The sequence below is a fragment of the Podarcis liolepis genome, assembly GCF_965112155.1.
Source record: "Podarcis liolepis genome assembly, chromosome: 6".
NCBI classification, from domain to species: domain Eukaryota; kingdom Metazoa; phylum Chordata; class Lepidosauria; order Squamata; family Lacertidae; genus Podarcis; species Podarcis liolepis.
Window position 1 is genome coordinate 54,292,828 of NC_139559.1, and position 12,433 is coordinate 54,305,260.

A 12,433-nucleotide genomic window follows, 5' to 3' on the forward strand; every position below is an offset into this window, starting at 1 on the left:
CTGTTGCAAAGAAACAAAGCACTGTCCTTTGGCATATGTAGCAGCAGTTTCTTAAAAGCAGCAGAACACATCAACACTCATGCTGGAACTCCTATTCAAAACCAATAGTAGAAATTATCACTCTCCCATCTCCTGTCTGGTATCCATGCACACACACATTTACCACTGCTGCTAACTCCATGGCAAGAAAAGGTTGTAAAGGGGTGACATTTATGTTAACAGCAGCAGACTGGCAAGGGCCTTCGCATTAGAGCCTTGGCCCATTCATCCCTTTTCTATTTTTGACCAAGTCCTCTGAAAGAATGAGCTGCTGACTGGGAACTAGAAGCAGAACCACAGATAGATGCCATGATATGGAGAGCCTAATGTGTAACAACTGACTCCTTCACAGATACCACTGCAGCATCCCAGCAATAATGCCCATGACCATGGTATTTTTCAGGTGCAAAATCATGAGTACCCACAGCTGTATCCATAGATGGCTAGGGACACACACAGTGCCTTCCACGGGAAATTATGACTCAACAAAAATATAATTTCTTCCAATGAGGTACAACATATATGCATGATACACTTTCTCTCTGTGTGTAAATATATTTTAGAAGCTGAGTTGTGAAGATGGATGAATCAAAACTTTCTTATACGACTTCCATTCCAGACTAAGCAAGAATGTATACGGCCTCTTATGTGTAGATGGAATCTCAAGAGAAGAATTAAAACAAAAGATAACTTAGAAATTTCATGTGAAATGGGATTTCCACAATTTGTGCTCAAAAAGGATTTGTTAGAATTGAGCTCCATTGGGCTCTATTCCTCTCCAATGTCCGCATACAGACTTTAAACTGACACTTTTATTCTGATGCCATAACCTAGCAGATCAGAAACAATTCTAACCTAATAATTTATATCATTACAAAACCACCTTAAGATTTATGTCCCAGTCAGTGACCTGCCATATTCACAGCTGCTAATTATTAACTATTTTAATAATCCCATGATTAACATGATGACATTCCCGCTGTCTCATTGGCTAAAGAATGAAATACCGGCAAATGTAGAGAATGAGATGGTCCTAGTCATTCAATAAATCAATGGTTCCATACCACTGGGTGCCTTTTGTCTTTCATGCCATATCCCGGCAATAAAGAGATGATAGAATTACCATTTGTTTTCTTCGCAGCATGGCTTACATTAGCTGTGACCAAAGGAGAACAAACTTTTTGCACAACTTTCTTTTCCACACTTTTATTGAAATGATGCTGCTCAATAAACAGCATCTGTTTTCAGTTTGGGAAGGAGGAGGAAGGATCACTCTAAGTGTTTGCGATCATCTCATTCTCCCAGGGTACAGCAGATCGCAGAAACCTGACACTCTAAGTGGATATGCATGAAGTAGGCTTGTACCTATTGTAGAAACATGCTGACTCCATGGGAGGCAAATAATAAATTGGAAACTCCAGTACTGGACTGAGGCCAGAATACATACAGGGGACTAGTGTGTATTCCCACATGCAATACATATGTTGTTTTAAAATATCCCCCCTCCCACTTTTCCTGCTTGCTCCCCCTTCCTCCACAAAATGAATGATGGTTGGAGTTCATCTTAAGGTCTCCTTAAATGAGACCTTTGGATCCAATTTTATGTCAATATCCTAAACATGTGATTGCTTGTTTTGCTTCACTTCAATGGAAACTTAGTTGCCAGCTGTGAAATTCTGCATTCTGTTCTAGTTTGGCACTCCAAATGCCTCCTCGGTAGCAAAGTTAGCAAGAGGCGTGTTTCTCGACTTAAGTTTGAATCCATTTTAAGCTTACGAAATTGTGCTCCATAGGTCTGCTGCAAATTAGCAGACAGGCAGGCAACCTTTGACTATACTGCAAATGCCATTGCAAAGCAGCAGGTAGCACTTTTCTTTGTGGAAAATGCTGAAAACATGTATATGCAGCCTACGGGAAAAGGGACATAACAGTTCTCTCTCTCTGTGTGTCACTAGTATATGTGGAAATCAACAAAACCAGACCCTACCTGCTCCAAAGGCAAAGAAGAAGCTCTTGTCAGTATTGTCTCTTAAGAGGGCTATCACTCTTTTCCCCATTCTCTCATTCCTCTTGTAGATGAGTTCCTGGCGGAAGTAGCTGTCAATTTCCTGTGCTGTAACCTGTTCATGTGGAGGAAGGGTTGTGTTGATGAAGTTAGGGAGCTGAAATGGAAGTGAATAATAAGTGTCAGGAAGAGGTCATGCTAGGGGGAAAATAAAATAAACCTGGCTCATCAAAAGAAGGGTGTGATGGAACATGAAGTGACGGGGGAGAATAGGCCACTGTTTCCACATTCTGAATGCTGTTGGTTAGTCCATTAATCAAAGATACCCCCCACTTTCTCCCCATTTCTATCATTAGACATACATCATGCTTGGCTCAAAGGTAGCTGTTCCTTGTTGATTTGTGTGATATTCTTCTTTCTTAATCAGAAGTATTCAGTGATGGGTCATGTGCAATGAATTTTTTTTAACATAGAATCATAGACATGTATTTCTTTTATAAAACAATTTGTTATATATAAAAAAGGAGAACCTCAAGTGTTCAGATAGAGAACCATACACTCTCTGGAATGGGACAGGGCTTACTTTATTATACAAATCTCTTTTTAAAAATCTATTGAAAATAAAAGCAATTCTCATCTCATAGTCCAAAGCATAGTACCTAGTACTCAAGGGAAACAGCCTGCTATTAGGACTAGTAGGAACACTTGTTTCTGTACATTGAGAAATATCTGACTTGGCTATAATTGGATTCATACCATAGTTCTTTAAAAAGAGTTGAAAGTGATTTGGGAAAAGCATTGCTTCCGTATGTACAGATGTATTTCTTTTGTTCCCTTATGACCTCTGGTTCACAGGTTTTTGAAACAATATAGAAATATGTAGACCCTGTTCCCTAGAGGTGAGTGCAATGAATACATGTACCACAAGCCAAGATTCCTCTTTCAAACTCTCTAAAGAACTATTCTCTATCTTTAGCCTCACATGTTCAAAAGATAGATTCAAGTCTTTCTTGCAGGTGGCTTTGGGGACAGAGTTAAAAACCAGAAAGTCTTTATCTGTAAGCCATCAAATGGGCTGAAACACAGCTGTGGGGTTATTTTTTTAGTATCTGAAGTGCCCACCTGATAAGGTATGTGCTACCCTGATTAAGGAATGGTGTCTAAAGGGATGTTTACCTATGAAATCCTGCCAGGAGAAGGAGAAGGAGAAGGAGAAGGAGAAGGGGAAGGGGAAGGAGTTGACAACACTGGACTATAACAGGGGTAGGCCACCTATGGCCCATGGACCACAAGTGGCCCTCGGGGGTCGTTTAACCGGCCCCCGAGCTGCCCCCAAACCGAGCCGCCCACTTGGTGAGTCCCCGTGCACTGCACTAAACTGGCGCAGCACAGCATGGGGACTCACTCTGCAGTGCTGGAAATCACGTCTGTGAATGCGCAGACACCAGAAATCACACACACACACATGTGACCCAGCACATAGAGGGATCTCCACTGGAGTGAACCAGCCCAGGCGAGGTAAACCTTGCCAACCCCTGGACTGTAAGTAGAATTAGGCAGGCAGAAACAAAAGGATGTAAGCATAGTAAATGGACACCAATTACAGTAGATCTTTGGTGAGACAAGGACTGTGCTCCAAGCTTGGACCAGGCTCAAATAAATTACGCTTGGGCACTGCTCTCATGTAACAACGCATGCTCAAGCTTAGTGTTCTAGTGAATCAAAACAAAGTAGCTACTGAGAGCACTTTATATACCTATAAGGAAAGCATACAGTAAGTACTAAAACATTTAAAAGACAAAGCTGTCCAATCACACCATTTTTTAAAATGAATACACTGCCGTTCTCATGTGTGCTGAAACCTAGTGCTAACAAAGGTCAGAAAAACATCACATTTTATAAATTTGCTGTAAAATATATGACATAGAAGACACCTGCTTGTGTGATTTATAGACCTTTAAAACTTCTGGGAGAACTGTTTATGGTTATTTCAGGCTGCAACAAGGAAAATAAAGGTGGGAAGTGTGGGACTGTGTGATTATTAAAGTGACAACTGCTGCTGTTGGCTCAACTGTTTCAGCTTCAGGATGTGAGCTTACATAGGGAGCTACTCCTCATTAAACAAGACAAGAAGTGGGTAATTAATTGTGCATATGGCCCAGAGTTTCCAGACTGACCCCAAACTCCCAGCTATCTATACAGAAATATCTGTGAGAGAGGGGAGTGTATTTTCCAGGAAGTTGTGGAAAACAGAGTAATATGTTATGTTTAACATGACAAAACTGGGTAACACTAGCAGGACTTGGAGCATTTTGGTTCAAGGACCAGTGGAGGTGCTTCGTAGGCAGCGTTGGGAAAGGATCACTTCTCCATCTGTAAAATACAAATAATAGTGGCCTGACTCTCAGGGTCATTGTGAACTAATTTTTTTGCAAATAAATTGTGCTTAGGAAATTAAAATGAGAAGCAGGGGACAATGCTTTTCAAAATGATTATACTGCAAAGTGCAGCTCTAGAAGCAGAGATGACAAGGAAGGGAAGGAATAATGGCAGTATGGAATGTCAGAGGAAAAGGAGAAAGAGAATTCATGGCTATTGCAGCTATATAAATTGCATAGTGTTATACTTGTGAGAGATTTCCAAATGGGCTGGCCATTTTGGCTTTGCAGGGAATCATTTTATTAAAATATATACCACATGCAGGATACAGCTAACAGCATTATCTTTTGTTTCTCCCTGAAGTGCAGGCTACAGCCCCATTCTGCAAAATAAAGAAAGCAAAAACGATCCAATCTCTCCAGTTTGTATAGTGCAATTCCTTGGGAGTTTACACACCCACTCCCAAACCTAACAGGAGAAGTGCAAGAAAGAGAGCTTGGGTTTTCATTGAGTCAGCATTTCCATGACTGCAATGGGTTTTCCATCACAATTTTCTGCTGGCACAGCTAAACACTCCACATTGTGAAGGTGGTGGACCTAAAACTTTGCTTTGCATTGCAGCAGAGGAACAGGATAATGATACTCCCTTGGTTATATATTGATATCCCATATATATGTACACACCATTTGACTTTAAAAGAAGAATGTAAATATACCATGTGTGTTTTTGTGCAATCTAGGCCAATGAAAGACAAAGACACACACAGCCCACACACGCCAACAGAAAAAGATACACAAGACAACTCTCTGGGCAGGGGTAGCCGATTCACATAGCAGAAGACCTCATTTGGTACCCAAGTTCAATCTTGGCCAAGCCTTGACCTGAGGGCTACCATCAGGGAACTCTTGTCTTTGCCCCAAACATTTTGCTACCTGAGGCAGAGCAGTAAATGCCACTCCCATCTCCAAGTCAAGGTAAACAGGACTCAAGGTCAGCAAAGTTGTTTGGGTACTCAAGGCAGAAAATCCCTCAAAACACCTCTTCCCCCTCCCTGGAGATAAAAATATAAGAACAAAATATTAAGGATGCTTCCGCATAGTCATTATATTGCAGGAGGGATTCAATCACATACCAGCAAATGTAGGTTTGCACAATTAAAGTGGATTACAGCATTATTACGTGACAAAGCCACTTTTAAAAAACCAGCAATTTTTTGCAATAAGGAAAGTGATGGGGGAATGTGTGGGGTAGTGAGCCTTTTTCTCCACACAAAGACTGAATGCTCCATAAACAGCAGACTGTGCTAGATGCTGTATGATTTTTAATTGTAACAGCTGGTGCTGTTTTGTGACCAACTTTTGGGATTATGTAGAAAATCAGTAGCAGTCCTATCTGCAGATTTCCACATCTGATTCCCGACCCTTTCTTATTTTTGGTATCCTCAGAGTCATCGCCATTGCATTTCAAGTCTTCAAGAACTGAATGTACATCTTGTGAACACCTTGAGGGAAAATCTCTCTCCTCTTCCTCCCCACTCCCCTCTCTCACACACACTATTAAAGAGATATTCAGTAAATCCCTGAGAAATCATAATCTCTGCGTAATTTTTGTATTTATCCTATAGCACTACAGTACTTTAAAAAGCCACTTTTCGAGCAGTTTTTTTTTTAAAAAATGAGGGTGGTGGGGAAAGTAACGTCATCCATTTTGTAGGAATGGAAATCATGTGGTCCTCTTCTCTGTCTGAATTTTGTATAACTCCCTGCATTTCAGTTTAAATGAAAGTTTCAACAAAACACAGTTGCAAAAATAAGGCATATGGTCCGTCTTCATACACACACACACACACACACACACACACACACACACACACCTCTATCTATAGCATCAGTCAACAAGTCAGGTATGATGATGCTAGCCCAACAAAACTTGTACAAAACCACAACCCAAAGGAAACCAAAGGAAAAAAGATAGTCATAAGTAAGTTAATTAAAAGTTCCATCTATTTCAATCCCTTAGTCATAACTAACGTGCATCAGACTGTACTATATGCACTTCAGAACATGCAAATAAAAGATTAGAATATAGTTTTGAGAGTTGTAATCAATATTTAAACAAGATATTTCCTAAAATCTCATAGTTGTGATTTTTGAATGAGACCTTTGAGAGTTTCGAACGTGTGGAAAAGTTCAAATAATTCTTTTCTTATTCCTAAACCTTTGTTGTCTTTCACAAAAAAATTGCTCCATTCAAGTTGGCAGAAAATTGGAGCATAAGCTGCTCAAAGACAGAATGTGGCAATACAGGGGAGAACTTGTGGCTAGGAAGCTATTTTTATGTACCCTAGGAAAAATGTAATTATATTTCCAAAGACATTTCTCTCAATGGACCCCATTCCCATTAAAAACAGGAGAACTGTAGATGAGGTAAGTCAAGGAGGGATGCTTCCTTGCTCGGAGTGGTGTCTGATTTAGCCAGGAAATCGGTATGTTCTCTGTCCCCGCCCACCACATCAGATTTGCTGCTGGAAGGGATGCTTGCATCTGTTTTTCAACATGGATTTGTAAAAAAACCCTCAATCCAGTTCAATCCATATACGAAGTAGAAAGAAATTAATATTAATAATAATATCCAGGAGTGTGCAATCCACCCAGTCAATAAGCTGGGGAAGAAACAGAGGAAAGTTAGTTAGTTATTTACTTTATTTGAAGAATAATTTCAACCAGGTAGCTATGCCAATGATCTGGTGGACATGTGTTTTTCTGTTCCTTTGCACAGGCGTGGTCTTAGGCTTGATTTATTCTAGCACTAAAACACTTTATATTGGGCTATACTAATGATAACATAGCCCTGCTGAACACAAGCTCTATATATACAACCTAAGAGCCACAAACCAGGAAACCCACCACCTGGGAGGCTTATTTTATCTGGGTCAAGATCTGCATTAGAACCATTATTACAATGTGTAGATACTTTGCTTCATCATTTTGTTCAACAGCATAGTTCTTTCATAAGAGGCACAAAGGGTTTTATTAACAAAGCAGAAGGTCATCCAGTTTATCAGAATATGGTTCTAGTTAAAATGGATGTATTAGTTTTATATACGAACATTCCTCGGAAAGAGGCCAGGATGTCATTGAAGAGACTTTGAATTTGCATTCCAATTTTAGTCTGCCCATCCATTCTTTTATTATTAACAGTGAATGATTAAGGTTTAGCCCAGTGTTGGCTCATGGAGGGAGGCAGAGGCTGAGGTCGGGGCATCTTCCTGGTGGCGAAGCTACATGCATCAGGATGGGGACGGGTGAGGTCAGGGAGCTCTAGGCTAACAGTGTTTCCCTCAGAGTTGTTCCAGCCTCACTGCTGCTTTCTCACCCTACCCCATCCTGACAAGTGCAGTTCCATAGCCTCCAGAAAGACACCTAGCTTGCACTGGTGTTTCAGGAATGTGTTCGTTGTATGGATTTCTTAATATGCATGGAAAAACCGCAACAGACTGGCATCTTGTTTTCCATTGGAACTGTTTTGAAGACTCTGAAGCCTAGTTTACACTTAACACTAAGCTATAGACTGTTCAGCCAAAGTGTAGTTTGTCTGAATGTCCAGATCTAGCTCAACAGAGGACCCATGGTTTCCTTTCTGGCAACAAACCAAAGCATGAAGCCATTGTTTGTTGTTGGCTTATAAACCAGGAGTTTTAACTATGGTTTGGTGCTACATCCAAATCTAAGACCCTTGATAACCATGGTTTGTATGATGATTCCATCTCCCACCAAGCTACAGAACCACTAGGCAAAAGCAACTGAAAAACAAAGCAAGCTTTGGAGAAATAAGTCATGGCTTCTTTGTTTGTTTGTGAGGTAATGTGATTTGATGAAGACATATTGGACTGGTTTCAACTAAATAGTTGCACTAGTGTGAGCCAGTGCAGTGAGTCCCAGTAATGCAATGGAGCCTTCCCCTCTCTCCTCCCATGATGCCCCCAAAATCAGCTTGGGGGGATGTCAAGAGAACCCCCAGAACAGTGCTTGTGGGGAGAAGAGGGGAGATGGTTCCGCCTGACAAGCAGAAATGCTTGAGCTGATAAAATGATTGCAATAGCACAATGTGTGATACTGGAGAGCATTGTATCTCACTCATTATAAAACACTCAGCCCAGTGAGGAATTGGAAAGTATTTCTGAATATTTCATGTTTATATTATATATATTGTTGTGTCCAACTCTTCGTGACCCCATGAACCAGAGCATGCCAGGCACTCCTGTCTTCCACTGCCTCCTGCAGTTTGGTCAAAATATATAAATATTACATATACTTCATCCATTTGCTCTTTTGGCACTACACACAACATTATTGAGTTCAGACTAAGATATTATAGGAAATTTGTTTTGGTATAATAAATTCTTTATAGAATTTGACTGACTGGTCCAATAACTCTTATATCAACAAGAGAGTCTTGGATTGCCAACACCACATGTTCCAAAGTAACACCAACATAAATCTGGTGTGGTCTTATGATTTCTATTGAAAAAAGAAAAGGGATCCCAAGTCAGTGGGCTAAGCATGACAAGTCTAGAACCAGTCCAACTGGATGCTCAGCAACCCTGTCATTTCAGTAGCTCAACAAGCCTCTCTCTGACTGCAGCTGTTTTACTATGAACTATTCTCTGCAAATATGACTTCATTTCTCTACCGGGGCAAAACGTCTATGCCAGCAATGCTGCACTGTGTTATGTCTAAACTTAAAGGTGATAAGGTAATATGTCCCCAGTACACTATGGATTATACTTACAGGGTTGAGATGGTTGGGGTTTTTTGTTTTAAGATAAAGAAGTACACCATTCCTAGAACAACTGAGGGGCTTGCTTATCACTCAACACTTTACCTAATGGTCTTGGTCTCAACATTTAAAATTTATTGTAGTTAGAGAATTCCAAAGATAGTTTTCATTGCCCAGTTTTGGAAGCTTTCCAGATTATATATATTCCAATGCTGGAATGGAAAAAAATTAATGGTGTAATTAAAGCTTATCAAAAGCCTTAAATCTTTAAGGACAGATCTGAAAGCAGGATGTTCTGATAACGTATTTTAAATGGCTATGCAGCAACAGCTTCACAATTTTATTGACAGTGAGCATATCGTAATGACACACAAATGCTTTCCTCCATGGAGGGCAAAGAGGCAGGAGTTGTTTTCTTTCTGTAATGGAACTTTAAATCATTAAAATTTTATTATGCCTGCCCAAAAACCTACGTAGGCAGGTTCACTCCTTCCAGCAGTAAGAACAGAAAATGAAGTAGTTGATTCCTCTTTTGGACTGGAGAGAAAAGAAAAAGAAAATGGGATGGTAAGGTGTGCTAAATGAGTAAATATATTTAACATCCAAGCATGCTATAGTGACATCAAATGGGCATGGAACCAGAATTCCCAGAGTTACCTAGGAAAAGAGATTGATTATTAAACCACTCTGGAAACTGTAAGTCGGCAAGAGGAACAGGAGATTCCTTAACAAACTACAGTTCCCAGGATCCTTTGTGGGAAGCCATGACTGTTTAAAGTGGTATGATGCTGCTTTAAATGCACGACACATATGGTGCTAGTTTCTTCAGCCTGGGAGTCTGGGGTGAGCGATAACTCTGCTGCGGCAGTGCATGGATCTGATTTGTTTGGCATGGACTGAAGCAGTCTGAACTTAATATGGGCTATGCACTCAAAAAGCCATTAGAATCAGAACTTCTCATCAGGGTCACTTTTGTCATAACTGAGTTGACGCCCCAAAATGAACCATTCACTTGATCTGAAAGGAGAAAGCTTCCTTGGCAGCAAGGCGGCTACTTTTCCATCCAGGGGACAACACAGAAGAAAAGCATTCCTCCCCTATCTTTATTTTAAAGAATGTTCAGTTCCATATCATATTGACTGCCTGCCCAGAAAGTCTGCCATAAATCTATCAGCTAGAACAGTCATAGGAGAGTCAAGTATTTGCAGAAGTGTGCATAAGAAAGTGATCTGTTTCCTGTTGTATTTCTCTGTCATGGCCCAATGGAATAAACTTTGACCTGCTCAGGTTTACCTAGTTTAAATAAGGACTTAAGTGACATGAACAAATTATCAAAAGAGGAATGCAACAGACCCACACCGCAGCAAGGTTTTGTTTCTTTGTTTATTGGTCCAACATCCCTAAACTATTTATTTCCAGTGGGGAAAAATACAATGCAATATTATTTTTATGGTAAAATCATATGTTCTCCCTTTTATTTGTGAGATTCCCATTATCCATAGACATAAAAGGTAAGGTTTTTTTATGTGTTTATTACTATTATTACAATAGTAAGCTAATTTTTTCTCCTAATAATTTGCTTCTTATTTATGGGACAGGACAGGACAGTTTCTTTTATTAACTTATTCTCCACTACAATTCAGTTGGTTATATAACAGGATGGGAAACCTGTGGTGCAATGGATGTTGATAGACTCCAATTCCTTTCATCCTTAGACAGTCTGAAGTTGGAGTCTAACAACAGCTAGAAGATCGCAGGTTCTCCATGCCTGTTATAAAAGATTCATATTAGGAGAACAAAATCCCAGGTATACAAAAGTTAAGGGAAGTTATTGAAAATTTCTCCCCTCCTAATTTATTTTCATGCTAGGTAGAGTCCAAGCAGACAACTGTACATGCCACTTGGGCCCACTTTCATATGTGTGCCCCCCCCGCCCCAACTGAATGGGAGCCACCTCCATATATAGTGGTACCTTGGGTTACAAACACTTTGGGTTACAGACTCCGCTAACCCAGAAGTAGTACCTCGGGTTAAGAACTTTGCCCCAGGATGAGAACAGAAATCGTGCAGTGGCGGTGCAGCAGCAGCAGAAGGCCCCATTAGCTAAAGTGGTACCTCCGGTTAAGAACAGTTTCAGGTTAAGAATGGACCTCCAGAATGAATTAAGATTGTAACCAGAGGTACCACTGTAGTGTTATCCCAAGTGGCAGTTATATGGCAAGGGCTTGCTGTTAGCATATAAAGCCCTGAGCAACTCAGGACCAAGTTACCTGAAAGATCACCTGCCCCTGGGCTTTTTCCATGTAGGTGTCCCCTCCCCACCAGAAAGCATTCTTTGGTACCTTTTCCCTGCCGAACAATCACCTTTTTATTATCCTGGATTTTTAAATGTTTAAAATTTTGTGTTTGAACTTGTTTTAACACTGTTCTTTAGCTGCTGTTTTTATCTGATAATGTTTTACTTATTGACAGGCACAGCAATCCATACCCTCCCTTATGTTGGTCTGGGGGAGGGGGATAGATTAGATCCTCTGCCCAGGATTCAGGACAGCCAGCAGCCCATCAGTTGCCAGTGGAATCCAGAGGAAAGCTCAGAATGGGACATTCTGGGGGGAGAGGAAAGAGGGAGGGAGAAGACCTGAATCACTCCAGGATCCACTGGTTTTGGCACTGGCCAATTGCAGGACCCCCCCCCCCAATCACCACCTTCCACAATGGTAGTTTAGAGCAGCATGCCTGCAGATACAGTAGCCATGCCACCAATTTCCAGGGTACTGGCAGGGTCGGGAGTGGGAATTAAGATTGTGCCCTAATTTTATTCTCTTTATGCCTTCTTTATCATAGCATAGAAATGTCTGAAATACATGAATTAAAGTCTGTTCTTTTTCATGAGTCCATAGATTACGGTAGGCTGCAGAACAAAGGAGAAATGCTTGAAATCATAGTTATGATCCAACCAAAGTTCAAAACTTTCAAGTACAATTGGTTTAAGTGTATGCTACTTAAGCAGATCCACTGTTTAACTTCAGTGGATCATATTCCATGATATTTTACCTCTTGGTTCTGCCAGATATTCCATAAAAGTTCTATTTGTACAAGCTGTCCATGTGTGTGAGATGTGGGCAGGGAAGAACTTATAAAACTTCAGAAGTTCTTAAAAGTTCTCTATGATATTGAAGATCTAAGAGAAAACAAAGGATTCTGCCCAAACTCTTGTGACACATGGATTA

The 12,433-nt window shown here is 40.5% G+C and overlaps 1 protein-coding gene across 1 annotated transcript in view; it reads right to left on the bottom strand.

Annotated features, from left to right (window-relative positions):
• TRABD2B (TraB domain containing 2B) overlaps nt 1-12,433 on the bottom strand; it is a 233,747-nt gene that overhangs the window by 63,588 nt on the left and 157,726 nt on the right. The window contains exon 4 of the mRNA XM_083509634.1: nt 2,027-2,201. Coding sequence (XP_083365760.1) covers nt 2,027-2,201 — 175 coding nt within the window. The remainder of the gene's footprint in view (nt 1-2,026; nt 2,202-12,433) is intronic.